Here is a 15,305-nt window from a genome sequence, read left to right on the forward strand (position 1 = left end):
GTCCATTATGCCATATTACTGAGTATCATGGTATGTAATGTTTATACAGTACAGTTTACAGTGTTTACAGTAGTACGTGTGCAAGCATGCAAACGACGTAGTATATATGATATGTGTACAAAATGTGCCGTGCATCATGGTCCGTGATGTTTACAGTAGAGTCTGTATAAGTATGCAAATGACGTATATAGTATACGACATGTGCGTATAAAATGTATCGCGTCGTGTCAGCATTGTTAGTGTTAACATTAGTGTGTAGAACAATGTGAAAAATATGTTCTAGTGTGTAGACGTTATGGAAGAATTTCTAGATCGAGAAGTTACCCGTCAAAAAGAACTCGTTACGAGTTAAGTTACCGTGTGTTATAACAACGTTAATAACGAAGTTCTTCAGCCTGAAATGTAACTCGCAGTTACTGAGTTACTTAAAAAAAGAAAAGAACGAGTTACTTCCAAGTTACTTCGGACACAGAGTAGCACTACACAGGTGCAACACGCGCAGATCGTTTTCGTTTATGCCCAACAATTAATAATAATAATAATAATAATGTTTTTATTCACAAAAGCGTGAAAAGGAGATGAACAAAAAGTCGCAGGGTGCGACTTGACGAGGCTCACCTCCCATACAGCAGTGCAACAGCAGAAAGCAACTAGTAAACACATATATTAATGTGATAGCTGTGTAACTTACACTAGCAAATAATAATAATAAAAACGTAAAAAAAAGAAAAGTTCAAAACACACAGCATTTATACTAACACTTATTGAAAAACACAAAGCTTGCACTCAAATGGTCATGAAACGTAACTAGAACAACTCAAAAGCACAAAAAGTAATTGACAAGGTCACCCTTCTTACTATACACTAGATCAATACCTGCATCATCAGTTCTATTAAGAAGCACAGGAACAGTAAATTGTAACATTTGCGCTTCGAACTCGAATTCGAACTCGAATTCTTCGAACTTCGAAATTCGAACTTCGAATTCGAACGCTTTAACCGGGCGGAATCGGGTTTAACCCGAAAAAGTCCCTATATGTACTCATATACCGGTTAATTACGTCGAGACGCTGTTAGTCGCACTTGAGAACCGAAAGCACACTATGTTCGCCGACTTTATCATGTTGTGCAGTAAGGTTTGTCATAGCGTGTTTGTCTAGCGTTTCTTTCCGCGTTTTGTAGTTCGAGTGACAGTATCGTCCATCACGTCAGCGGACCATCACTGGAAAGTGTGCGCAAATCAAACGAAAGCACCGCAATAACTTCGCTAGCACTGACGGAGTTGCGAAAAGCAATCGCCACGGTCGCTGAGACGCGTGCGCCAAATATCCGCGCGCGAAAACGCGGGTGGCGCAAATTACGCGATTGTTTGTTTTCTTCTCAGTTTTAGTGCTAAACTAGGAGTGCCGCAAAATACGTGGGTACGTATGTCGAAGGGTCATATGTACTCGGGCGAGCGGGCCCGCAGTACGCGCTTATGAGCGTGCAATACTTCTGGAACGCAGCACGTCTTCGTAGCCGTCCACCAATCGCGTCCTTCGACCCATTCGGATTTCTGCGAAGTTCCATGCAAAGCGCCGCGAAATTTCGAGCAAAATAAGGGATTCCGCGAAATTGTATGTCAAACGAAGGATTCCGCGAAATTTCGCGGCACCACGGAATCGCGGAAAACCCATAGTGCGTCCCCAGTGTTGTCCCAGAATATAATGTCTCTCACAGTCTGCATTAATTCTGCCCATAATGATCATACTAAACATTCTCAGATATCTTATATTGCCTTTTTGCTTTCGGCATATCGCCTGCAACTACTTTTTTTATAATTTAGTTTAATTACAGTTCCCACTGAAGGTCTGTCGTTTCCCTAGCATTGCAACCATATCGCTTCAATAGCGTCGCATCAGCAATCTCACTGCACCAAGTGAAATATTGCCTCGGCAGCATAATCGCAATGTTTCTAAAATGCAACACCTGAAATGCTGCACCAACATTGAACGAGATTCATTCTGGTAACATTCCATTTGTGCATGAAACGTTGCCGCGACAGTTGGGCACTCCGTCAGTAGCAGACTGATAAATGACTGATCGAAGGTTTCATTTCATTGTCACATATAGAACAAGATGATACCTTACGGTAGAAGCATTGCGGTAACATTTCATTTGTGCACGAAACGTTGCCGCAACGTTTGAGCACGTTTTCGAAAGCAAACTGATAAGTGACGGGTGATATAAGCTATACTGTGCAACATAATACAGCACATATATCACCAAGACAACACTGCAGTGTTCCAGTGTTGCTTTTGTAACGTTGCTACAATGTAAAATAACTGGTCATTATAGCAACGTGGTATCACCATTGCAATGTTGTTTCTGTAACATTGTTGCAAAGTAACGAAAGCGGTCATAAGCAATGTCACATTTTTGCAATGTTGTTTTCATAAATTTGTTGTGACATAACGATGGCAGTCATTAGCAACAGAACATTAATATTGTATGGCAATATTGGTGCAATGTCACTGCAGCAATTTGTACTGACTGGATATCTTGTATAGCAATGTAAAGAGTGGAGCTTGATTATGAAATTCAGAAGCACACCATATATGTTACGCTTCGGAAAGGTCTTGAATCCTAATCTGCCTCGTAATTTTCACCTTGACACACCAATAAATTTGATAAAAACGCACTTGCATCATAAACACTTAACCTAGTTTCCTGATTATGTTTACTGTCGCCTACCCTTTTACAGTATTGTATGGTTTCGGTTTCGTTTCCGCCTCTTCCGTGTCTGGTTTCGTCAATCCCGCTGGATACCGTCTGAATTGTGAACAGGCGAGATCTGAACATGGCGGACAACGGTAGTCAATACCCGTTACATGAGTGTGTTTTTCGTGGTGACGTCCGCCGTGTTTCAGCTCTTCTGAGAACCCACGATGTTAGTCAGAAAGATATACACGGTAAGATATTAATTTAAGCCTAAATTTTCATTCCATTGAATCCCTAATCGCAGATGTCGCCCGCTCCGCAGTGTGACTCTGCTCGGATGATCGCGAAGCAGATGCTTGTTTTGCTAAAAAAATGCTAAAAGATCAGATTATTTTTAAAATTTGAACGTCCAGTATTGATTGCGATGACCTTTCACTAATATTAAGCCATGCGCCCCGTATATTCAACAGCCGAAAGTTCTTGCGTAAAACAGTTTCGTGTTATGTACCGACACGCAAACCATCTTGTTTATGTTCGCGTCAGAAGTAAATATTATGCTTTGCACTGCTTGTTTTTGATGTTGAAGCATCCTAAGCGTAAAAACTGAGTTCTCATCGACATAAAAGTAGGTAGCTTCCGAATGCGGGTCGGTCAAACAAATTTGAAGTTCACAACCTGACATACATACCACATAAAATACAAGCAAAACGGAAAGAGCTGTCGTGCCCTTTCTTTCTGCGCTGAAGCGATGAAGCCCTGCAGCGCGTCGCCGCTGTCGATCATGTAAAAGGTAGCAACACGGTGATTATAAACTGAAAATAACGGAGCAAATGAACGGACAATTTATGACGGCGACATTTACTTGGGTTTGAGGAACGAAAAAAAATACAGAAAAACAGACACTAAACAATCGTCTGTATTTTTCTTAGTTCCTCAAATTCAAAGAAATATTGCCATCATCGAATGCCCACCAGCTCGCTTGCACACTTCTCATCTGTCCATACAATTTATCGCATTTTCAGGAAACACTCCACTTCACTTGGCTGTCATGCTGGGCCAAAAAGGTGAGCCTTACGATCGCCTTCTGCAATTTCCTTCTCGTCATAGCTCCAGGTTGCCAGATGCGCACGCGTTGTGTAACGTGAAACTTTACAGAGCATGTGGGCACAAAAAAGAAAAATGTGGCACCTCTAAAACGTTGTTCTTTCATTTCTTTAGAATGTGTTCATCTGTTACTGGCACACAATGCACCAGTAAAAGTAAAAAATAGCCAAGGATGGAGCTGTCTAGCGGAGGCAATCAGCTTCGGTGACCGACAGACCAGTACGTATTAGATGTCCGTCCGTCCGTTACGACGTGACCACTTTCTGCAATTTAAAATCTGCTTGCTTCGCTTGCTTCGCTTGCTCCTTTGAAACAGTCCTATCTCTGCTGCGGAAGTTAAAACAGCAGTCCCGGGAGGCCATGGAGTTCCGAAGGCCGGATCTGGTTCACGTCTTAAACCTCATGGGCGACTTCTACATGGAACTCAAATGGGACTTTCAAAGTTGGAGTGAGTCCAGAGCATGGATGACTCGTAGTTTGATTAGACACATATGCTATGGGTTACTTATAGAAATGTTTATTTGTTGCAGTACCACTAGTGTCGAGGATACTACCGTCTGATATATGTAAAATCCACAAAAAGGGCTCAAACATCAGGTACGTTATTTGAAGTTCACGCCAAGAGAAGAGCTGATACCGAACCTCAATAACATTGATGTTGGTACATGTTCAAAACACCTCATCGTTTGTCGTACATTTCTTAAAACTGCCCACATAACCTCAAATACATTGATGTTGGTACATATTCAAAACACCTCATCGTTTGCTGTACATTTCTTAAAACTGCCCACATGTATAGATGGCACAATTTTTTCCCGTTTATTTATTATTTATGTATTTATTCATTGTGCTTCGCTATTATGTGACACTTGCTTTCGTTTACAGGTTTTTGTAAAAACATTTCGAATCCAGTGGTTTTATTTCGGTTGTTGCAACTGAGCTGGAAACTTGTTTAGCTTTCTTTGCCTATATAAGTCACAAATGAGCTCATTTTGAGAAACGTAAAAAGAAGCAAGCAATAAATTGCTAATTGTCCATAAAAATCGCAACATTATAATGGCATCGAACAAGGTAGTATTGTCTGAACTGTAACTGTTGTGAACTATGACTACAGCGATAGTCTGTTAGAAAAGTGTTGTGAGAATTATGATAACAACTCATTTTGGATACTTTTGGATTATGGTGAGAACTGATATGCTGGTGATCTGGGATTATGGTGTCAACTAATTTCGGGTTTTGCTGGATTTTACTCTTTTGGATTTTGTTGTGACAACTACTATATTGGACTATTTCGGATTATAGTCCCAACTAACGGTACCGTACGTCCTTCAGGTTAGACACGACTCTCGTAGACTTCAACGACATGAAATGGGAAAGGGGTAATATCACGTTTCTCTTCACCGGAAACGACAAACCTTCAAAGTCCTTGACGGTGCTCGACAACAACCTCAGGGTGTACCAGAGCGTCCGGTACGAGGTAAGCTGAGCATTGCAGACGGGGGATTCGTCTTTGAACCGCTTTGAACGCGTCCAGGACACTGAGGCAGAGATTGAAGACGAGGTCGACATCCTCATGAGCAGTGACATCGTCGCGGCTCAGATTTCTACAAAATCTGTCACATTCCAGCGGGCACAAAGTGGGTGGCTTGTACGGGAAAACAAGACGGTAATACACTTTTCTTCTCTCCCTTTTCTTTCCTTTTTCTCTGCATTAAAGTGATTGTGACATTTTCATATTAAAAAGATGACTGATTACTATGATTATTTATTTATCGATAAATTAGACTATGGGCAACTCAACAGAGTGACGGGACTAAAGAATTATTTGCCCATGTAACAGATTGTGAGATACCAGATATCCAGTTCTGCAAGCTTACTTCGTGCACACAACCTTTTTACACATCCATGCAATAAAAAATAATATATAAGTGTCATAATATATAAGTGTGTATAAAATAATAAAATAAAAAAGTGTCATAAATCTGTTTGGGGTCATGGTTGTAGATGCTACGATTCACGTAGATTTTGTCGCTGACTCCCAGTTCCATGGCGTGCTCCTCTTCTGTTTCTAGGAAGCGGTTGGAAAGTTTCTAGCAGATTTTTATTACATCAACGGGCTCACCTTTGAATCTAGAAAAAGGTGGGTATCAGTTCTCTTTGTAATTTTATTTCAGCTGATAACCTCGTTACAGTGCTTGAAGGTACAACCAACATGTTTCAATTAATTTGTCTTCAGTTGCTTCATCTTTTTGCATAATTTGGTAATGTTCAAAGGTCCTAGTGAGGACACCTATTTTTTTAAGTTAAAAAGTCAGTTAATTTTATTGTAAGTGCACCCTGCAATGCAAGTGCATCCTGCAGTGCCACACAGACACAAGTTGTTCTAGCAGTTGGAGCTTCGTATGTGCAGTGTCTCGTGTTCACAGAATTCGCGTCTTCTTTTTCAGGAGGGAACATCTCACGGAGGAGGACCTGCATAAAAACAAGGCTATATTCGAAAGCTTTACCAGGGGCAGCGCAGTAACGATGGACAATAACGAGGTAATAAACGTTTCGTTGCTTTGACTATAAAAAGATTTTGCAACCACTGTAAGTCTTCTTGCACAGGTCGGTCAGGCCGTTGAGTCACGTGATTAGAGGCTGAAGTTTTGGGGAAATATTTTTCTTTTTTCTAAATTTGGGGGGAGGGGGGGGGGGAATTGGGTAAATAAACATGCACTCTAAATTCATGCAAATTCGGGTGGAAAAACTTCCAGTATGCTAAATTCGGGGAGAAATCGGACTCGGTTGCTCAAACTAACTGTACTGGTTTGGTACAAACAGTGGTGTAATTGCATTTGCTGCCGAAATAAGCTAGTGTGCTTTCCTACAGACGCCTGAGCGAGGGCAATTTGCCGGGTAAAAATCGGGCTTCACCCTAAAGAGGTAACCTTTAATTCGGGGTGCAAATTCAAGGAAGGATCGGGTTAAACTCTAAAACTTCAGGCTCCACACATGATATGTCTACCAGTATTCTTTCAGTACAATCAGGTGGCATGTGGCTCGGCTGAATCGACTTTGACAAACACTCGTCATTTGGCGAGAGACTATTAAACTCCATCTGCATTACTGTCCTCGTACTCAGCAACCACAGAGGCGAAGATCTCTCCTACCCCCACAACCAAGGAAGGTTACATATCGGGAGTATATCTCCGCCCCTGCCGGCTGCCCTCCTCTCCTAGGGCGTTCAGCCATCAGCAAAACCACGACCAAAGTCTTCAAGGCCACACTTGCAATGGTGAGCTTTTCTGTAGCAGAGCCCTAATTGTGATGGCACGTGTTCCTCTACTCGATTGAAGGAGGTACGAACATAAGGTCTCTTCAACTTGGCTTCACTCCCTGCACCAGTTGAAACAGTGGCTTTCCCATTCATTGCGTAAAAGCACGGGCCTAGTTCTAGATGTGTCCACGGCCAGCCTGTACTTGCTGGATAAGAGGTGCGGCAAGAGTGCAGCTGTGTCGAGTAGACGATAATGCACTTCGGACACCACTGTGACTTGCAAAAGTTTTTGACCGGTATATTAATGGAAAGACGAGCACTTAGAAACAATAACTGACAGCGTGGGCACAAAAAGCAGTTCGGTGTCATTTTAGAAGCAACCATTTTAGAAGCAACTAACTAGCAGTTCGGTGTCATTTTAGAAGCGACCATTTTAGAAGCAACTAACTAGGAGTTTGGTGTCATTTTAGAAGCAACATTTTAGAAGCAACTAACTAGCAGTTCGGTGTCATTTTAGAAGCAACCATTTTAGAAGCAACTAACTAGCAGTTCGGTGTCATTTTCGAAGCAACTAAGTAACAGTTCAGTGTCATTTTAGAAGCAACGAACTAGCAGTTCGGTGTCATTTTAGAAGCAACCATTTTAGAAGCAACTAACTAGCAGTTCAGTGTCATTTTAGAAGCAACCATTTTAGAAGCAACTAACTAGCAGTTCGGTGTCATTTTAGAAGCAACTAACTAGCAGTTCGGTGTCATTTTAGAAGCAACTAGCTAGCGGTTCGGTGTCATTTTAGAAGCAACCATTTTAGAAGCAACTGCGGAGGGCTAGTGCCGCAGCCGCACATACACCGTTAAACAGGCACCCCGCTCTCACTGCATCATTGCGGAACTTTCTAGAGCTCGTGCAGAGAGTACAGCTAAATCGAAGGGACGTGTAGTCTTATCTATTGCCCATCAACTCAAATGTGGATCACTAACGTATTTTTTTTATTTTTCCACTCGTCATTATTTGCAGAGTCAAGAATTCCCACTCTCAGTAAACTCGTAAGTGCCAGTTTAGTTTCAGTTGCAGCTTTTAATCTCCCGTGCCGTCGTCTGCTCCGTAATAACCGCCTGCTTTCCCCAAATGTCTGCGCAGGCTACTAAACGTTCTAGAAGGAATAGCTCCTTTCCGCCACTTCAACAAGCTACGAGAGTTTGTAAAGATGAAACTACCTCCCGGATTTCCAGTAAAAATAGGTACGTTCCACACTCGAGGCATACATATTGATGGATTTTCACGCCGCATCACCGCTCGTCTCAGAAGGCGTTGTTTTAAAATTCCGCAGACATCCCAATTTTACCGACCGTCACCGCGCGGATCACCTTCCAAGACTTCGAGTTCAGGGACAACATCGACGACGCCCTCTTCGAGATCCCGCCGGACTACCGCGAGGACCGCAACCGCTTCCCGGACTTATGATGCCTGGACGAGCTCCTGTTGGTCTCACTGGAGGAGCGCCGCCACGGCCCCTTCCTATTGGCTCGCCGCTGTCGCCGGCGGCGACCGCCGACGGAGGTCGTGGTCCTCGACATCCCCTTGGCCCTCGGGTACGGCAGCCCCTTCTCGTCGAGCCTGGCGGTAGTGTTCGACACCTGACGTCACCTGTACATAGAAGTTTTTTTTTTTTTTTTTGGCAGACGGTCGTTCCGTGGAGCACTTGTAAATATATATATCGTCCGACGGGTCGAGGAGATCGTCCAGCCCTGTTAGCACTGGTCCGAGAGCATGTCCAAGAGGTGATCTTTGAGCTAGAAAAAAAAATTGAGCGAATGTCTCGCAGTTTTGGTTCCTCATCGATCACCTTGTATCCCCAAAAGCAAAGTTTTGTGCCAAGTGTGCCAAAGTTGTTCTGTCACGGTTGTGTGTTCTGCTTCGTAACACGTCCCTGCTTCCGCAGGCACCTCGCGGTATTGAGTCTTTATTTATGTGTGTCGAACACCTGGTAAGCCTTAATATATGAGCAAGGCTAGTCGTGTACGCGTTCTGCGTTGTTTTCTTCCGCGTCTGCGATGCACGAAAGATAACGCGTGTAAATTTATTAAATCGTGTACTTAAAACACGTTTCAGCCAAAAGTAGGCCACAAGTTCCCTTTCCACAACTTCTTCGCCTTCCTTTCGAACCCCTCTGCCTTTTTCGTTACTCTCGGTTTCGATGCTTTTTTTTTTTTTTACGTTTCACACGTCGCATCTGAAAGTGTTACGCGTGATTCCCGTTTTTATGTGTGCTCGTTAGAGGTGATTATGAACTCGATGTGCAGCGAAAAAAAAAGTATTTCCAAGATCACATCTTAGACGTTTCTTTGATGTCAGTGTGAACGGGCGCGCTGTTTGCGAGAACGCCACCGAACGGGCTCTTTGTGGTCGGACAACGTGTGAGCTGCTGAAAGTATACACGGGGGTCTCCAGAGATAAATAGTTGTTGCTGCAGCTCCTCCAATCCGTATGCAACTTAGTTAACGAGTTTTTGACGAACAGCAGCGTCTTCTGTTCTTGTTAGTACCTCCTGGCACGCGTAGGACGTGGCTGATTTCTAAGGTGCAGCTCTTTCAGCGAGCAATAACGCTCCAAAATTGATGGCCGTGACAAACTCCCGTGACCACTTCCACGAGGTCTTCCTGCCTTTTTCTTATCTGTTAAGCTCCCGTTTTGTTTATATGCACAGTTAGAGTAGCAGGAGCTCGTATCACTGCAGGCTGGTCGTGGACGGCGTGATCCGCAGAAAGAGCTGTAGCTCGTAACTTAAAAATTCATTTTAGTCGCTCCGCCGCGTTTTTAACGAGGCCGCGGGTCCAATTAAAGTTAGTGCGAACTGGATTTTGTGTCATGTTTGACCACCGCAAGGTTACAAAACATTGTTAGCAGACAGAGAAAGAACTGTACATTTTATCTGTGGAAACCCCAATATTTTAAAGCAACCTGTTTTCTTTTTCTTTCCTACCTGTCAGTCTAGCATTATTTCAGCAGATATATACAGTCAAACTCCTTTATAGCGAACACCTTTTTAACGAAAATACCACTACAGCAAATTTTTTTGCGGTCCCGTTGGAGCCCTATAGGTCCAATAATGGACATCCTTTTTAACAAAAATACCTTTACTGCGAATTTTTTTTGCTGTCCCCTGAGTTTCGTTGTAAAGGAGTTTGACTGTAGTATCCTATTTTTTCTCATCATTGTACTTTCTGTATACAAGCAGTATTTGTGCTGCAGCAAGGCAGCTGTCTGTTCCACTTCCTGTTCCCCACCTGTTCCCACCTGTTCCACCCGCTGTTCCATCTCCTGTTCCACTTCCTGTTCCCACCTGTTCCACTTCCTGTTCCCACCTGTTCCACCCCCTGTTCCACCCCCTGTTCCACCCCCTGTTCCATCTCCTGTTCCATCTCCTGTTCCACCTCCTGTTCCACTTCCTGTTCCCACCTGTTCCACCCCCTGTTCCACCCCCTGTTCCATCTCCTGTTCCACTTCCTGTTCCACTTCCTGTTCCACTTCCTGTTCCACTTCCTGTTCCCACCTGTTCCACCCCCTGTTCCATCTCCTGTTCCATCTCCTGTTCTACTTTCTGTTCCACTTCCTGTTCCACCTTCCGTTTTCTTCCCACGAGTACGCCTTCTGTTTGATGTGCTCGTTATAACTATTTTTTCTTGTCGTCGTTGCTTCCAGTATTTTTCGCAAGCTTCCCACGTTATCATGCACCATGCGTTGCAACACACACACACACACACAAAAGAAAACGGTGGTTTTGTATTGGAGCGCTCTCAACTACTGCCACGTAGATATCACTACGAGAACTATACTAACTTTGATACAGAAAGTGACGCGTCCGCAAAGCGTACGCGTCGAAGCTCAACAACAGCCGCAGTTCAGGAAGCTGACTGCGGAAACAGATTTCTTTTGATGCCCTAGTCGAATCTAGAATACGTATATAGTTTTGAACACTTTCCAATATTTATTTTTACCCCTCGCAAAACAACAGCGCACATCAATGTGCCCTTCGTGCAAGTACCCTAGCGTTCACCCTATGCACACCACAGAGTGTGCGCCGTAGGGCATTGAGCAGTGTATATTCAGCCGGTACGTCGGAAATTATGTAAGCACCGCGGTATTTATATATATCCACCCAGAGAAGTGTGATCCCCTGGCCACGCTTGTCGAAGGAATGTATAATAACGTAGGGTTATGTGAAGCAGAACGTTTAGCCTGTGGTTGATAGTTAAGAAACGCGCGAAATGAGTGTTAATAAAAAGAAAAAAAAGTACATCCTATGACTGCAATAAACTGTACCATCACATCCTCAGTCACCCTTGCTTGCAGGATGTGTACATAAATGTCATATTTTGTTCAGAATGAATAAATGCAACTGGAGCTTAGTATCTAAATCCCCGCGCCTGTTGCTTGATAAGAAATCATGAAATGAAAAAAAAAAAAAAAGAATACGGCTGTGTGAAGCATGTTTTGTTCTTTTAGTGTGTTCTTTTTTTGTGGTGGTATTGCAGTTGATGCTGGTTATAACGATATTAGAGGAGCACTGAGGTGATCTCCCCCCGACGTGTTCTGCAACGAATAAAATTCGCTTCCGCGAGAGAACGATGGGCGCAGGCGAACTGCAGAACGCGCGCGCGCACACACTTTTCAAAAATCCTCCGCTCGTGGAGAGAGCGCGTCAGAGAACGAAGGGAACGTCGTGACGTAGAGTATTCCCCCTCGTGACGTGGACCGTGAGCTGAGAAGAAAGACACGGGGATTTTATCGACGTCACGCGAGGATCGTGTCGGCCGTCAGCTTTCTCAGGCTGTTTTTGTAAATTCGGTTGCGCAGTTATAAATAACACACCGCACAGCGAAAATATTTTGCACGGTAATTCTTCATGGTATGCTCGACAGATGAGACAGGGTTTCGAACCACGTGAAATGCCACCTCATTGCTCCTTTAAGAGAACGTACGATACAATCGTTATATCGGAGCATCGTTATATGCGGGCAACACTAGAATAGTTGCCTATTATCGCGTAAAGTACCTCTTAAAAAGGTGGATCGAAGCGGAAGCCTCATATCGGGAGCCGCCGACATTTCGAACAGAGCTTGACCTCTGTCAAAAGTGTGTAAATAAAATATTCTTCCGCTGTGTACGCTGTGCCGACATCGCGCACTGATCTACAATATAACGCTAATGAACGTAACTTTCTCTCGCGAAAGAAAAAAGTAGCAGTCTTTGAATACGACTGATCTGGGACCAACAGTGCCTCCTACTGCGTGACGTAATGAAGAAGAAGAAGCCTTTTGAAAACGGCTCGCTCCATGTGACGCACAGTGTTGCCGAACTTCTTTGTCTTCTGTAGCGCATTGGTACACGATCATCAGAATTCTTTTGCAAACAGTACGCAATTTTTTCCTTGAGTGGATTTTGACATTTGGATAGATTGCATCATGCACGCAATTTACTACATGCATTCAGGGAAAAATTATAATTGTTCTTCGTGCTCTATTGCGAGAAAAAAAAAAACGCAGTTTTACCCTCCCCCCCTTTGATTGCTGCGAAACTTGGGGTGCAGGTTCACATCGATGCGAATAACCGTTTTATTTCTTCTTATTACATTTATCTGGCGTAACCAGGGAAGCGTTTTTTGTGCAAACTTTCACTTGGCAGAGTGCGTTCGCCTTTGCAAACTCTGCGTAACACAAGCTCTATTGTTTTGTTACATATTGCATAGATGCAAAGCTGCGTACCTGTACCGGGAGCGGTACGAAGCAACCACAGGGAAAGGAGTACTTGCATTTTTCCTTTCAAAGCGTTTTTATTGAGAACGGCCACCAACGAAGCGTCAACCCAGGCGCCATACTACTGTAGAAGAAGAGCACCCACCCAGTTAGTGTAAACGGAATACCGTGCGCGGTACGCTGAGATGTACCGGAAGTATGGTACTACTCAGGCGCACCGGGCGCTCCGTTTTCGGTCGCGTTCGGTGTCGGATTTTTCTGCTGTTCTGACCAGGGAAGGGTAACGGTAATGGTAACGGAAACAGAAACGGTAAATTACCGAAATTGGATATGGTAACGATAACGGAAACGCATACCACGGTCCTCCATTACCGGAAACGGAGACGAATTTATCGTCCGGTATTGAATTCGGGTAATGGCTGTTCCTGTTGTGCGATGACATTTGAGTGACTTTTCTTTGTTTGTTTTTATTTTGATGATTCCATTCCCTGTAAGGCTCTAAATATTACACGAGAGCATGGAAAGAAAGCGCTATATTGGATCTCGAGGGTGCATACGTCGCTTACCTCGTCCCAGTCCTCGTAACTCCATGACATCAACACATGACTGTACTCCACCATAGCACGAGGATGACAGGCTACGATTTTTGGTTACTGATTTTGTACTTTCCTTTTCTTTTCTTTTTTTTTCATTTCACCATGGCCATCGCAGTATTATTTACTACCTAGAGCGTCCGCTTATTAATGTGACATTGGATGAAGGTTACGCCCATCTTGAGTTGCTGGACTCTGAGTGACTGAAGACATGTTCCTACTTTTTTTTTTTTTTCGTGCAACATGTGTGCATCTCAACGACGTAAAATTACTCGTGTAGTCTGTACCCGTGACACCGAAGCAGCACTTGGGCAAAACAGGGTGCTGATACAGCCGGACAGGCTGTCCCCCCGCAGGTCTGTAACAACTGTTCCATTACCGGAAACAGTAACGGAAACGAAATTTAAAGGCCGGTATCAGAAACGGGTAACGGAAACGAAAATATAGCAGTAACGAAAATGGAAACGGTAACCAAAATACGTCCGTCATCTTTCCCTGGTTCTCCGTAAGAAACAATCCACGCTTCATTCAGCAATGGTAACAAAAAATACGATGTCACGCTACGTCTCGTCTCCGGTGCCATAAGCATTCGAGGGGCTTGCTCGGCTTATGCTATTGACCCTTTATTAGTACACCCTTATCTGCTGCTCAAAAGATAACGTTGATAACGATACACGAGCTGTTCACAACCGGCGCATGTGACACTGCACGTGCTAATTTTCTGCTAAGACAAGCATAATATGGCTTCCGCTTGTACGTCAGATGAAATTACAGAGCAGTGCATGTTACCCAATGTTTTTGGTCATTCCTAGGGATTCCCCCCCAGTGCGCTTATCTCGCTGGAAGTCTACGGTTTCGCGTGGAAGCCGTAGATAAGGGGGTGTCTCGAGAGACTGAAATATAAACATAGATGTCTCCTGTTGTCAGGGGTGGCCGCGCCGTGCACCGAGAGAGCGTACATTGTGGGCATGCGAGCCGAAAATCTCGCTGCCTACGCGTGACGCTAGGGTGCGTTCCTTCAAGGGGTTGTGCTTGACGCTTCACCCAAGTTAGGCCGGATTAAAAAAAAAAAAAAAAAAAAGCACGGTTATTTTCGTCCATATGAACCTGCATTCCAAATTTTAAAGCAAAGGAATGGTAACAGGCACGCAGAGCCGGCCAGACGAATTGCAGGGTACCCGGGGTAGACTTCGAATGAGTCCTGCCCGGGTACCCAGGTTCCTCAGGTCTCCTGCCGAGCAAGAGTTCCCGGGCGGGTCCCGGACTCCGACGCTCCCTTTATGACGTATTAAAACTCTCTATTAAGTTCATCGGTTGCAACACGCTATTCTCTTCTACAAAATGCCATTTTTGCTCGCTTACATGCTGCCGTCTGCACTCTAAGAAAAAAAGGAGTAAAACGGGGAGTAATTGCAGCTTCTACTCCCCTAGTCTGCAATTACTCCCCATTTTAGTCCCCTAACACAACATTTAGTCCCGACATTTACTCCCCAGGACTGCAAATTGTCACTAAACTTCGCGAATGGTCTCCTGAATGCAAAAGACTACGTAAATATGTGCCCTTGGTCAATTTGAACGACATAAGGCTGTATAACTCAGACAACGTAGCAATTTTCCAGCCACACAGAGTAAGAAACAGTTAGCGCATCTTTCTTCGCATATTATGCCCTAGTATGGCGCAAGATTTTATATCACTCGATATATCACGGTTGACGGTTTGCTTCAAAGTATTTTCATGCGGGCGCACCAATTATGTACCTGGGAGTCTTACAACAGCGCGTGAAATGCGGTCTTCACTCTGTAACATTCATTTGCTCCCGTGCATTTACTCCCGAAAGGGACTATTTTTTGTGGCAATGCAATTACTCCCCAAAAGGAGTAAAAGTACTCCTTTTT

General features: G+C 43.9%; 1 protein-coding gene across 1 annotated transcript; it reads left to right on the top strand.

Moving 5' to 3' along the window:
• The first annotated feature begins 2,833 nt into the window (after positions 1 to 2,833).
• On the top strand, positions 2,834 to 11,432 carry LOC135390663 (ankyrin repeat domain-containing protein 13C-like). Its single transcript, XM_064620466.1, has 13 exons — positions 2,834 to 2,951; positions 3,723 to 3,764; positions 3,919 to 4,023; positions 4,121 to 4,252; positions 4,335 to 4,401; positions 5,137 to 5,281; positions 5,339 to 5,470; positions 5,877 to 5,944; positions 6,252 to 6,345; positions 6,929 to 7,081; positions 8,078 to 8,106; positions 8,201 to 8,301; positions 8,391 to 11,432. The coding sequence occupies exons 1-13, from the start codon at positions 2,840 to 2,842 to the stop codon at positions 8,522 to 8,524; spliced, it is 1,314 nt and encodes a 437-aa protein (XP_064476536.1). The 5' UTR covers positions 2,834 to 2,839; the 3' UTR covers positions 8,525 to 11,432.
• Positions 11,433 to 15,305: the final 3,873 nt, after the last annotated feature.

Source organism: Ornithodoros turicata, chromosome 4 (genome assembly GCF_037126465.1).
Source record: "Ornithodoros turicata isolate Travis chromosome 4, ASM3712646v1, whole genome shotgun sequence".
Taxonomy (NCBI): domain Eukaryota; kingdom Metazoa; phylum Arthropoda; class Arachnida; order Ixodida; family Argasidae; genus Ornithodoros; species Ornithodoros turicata.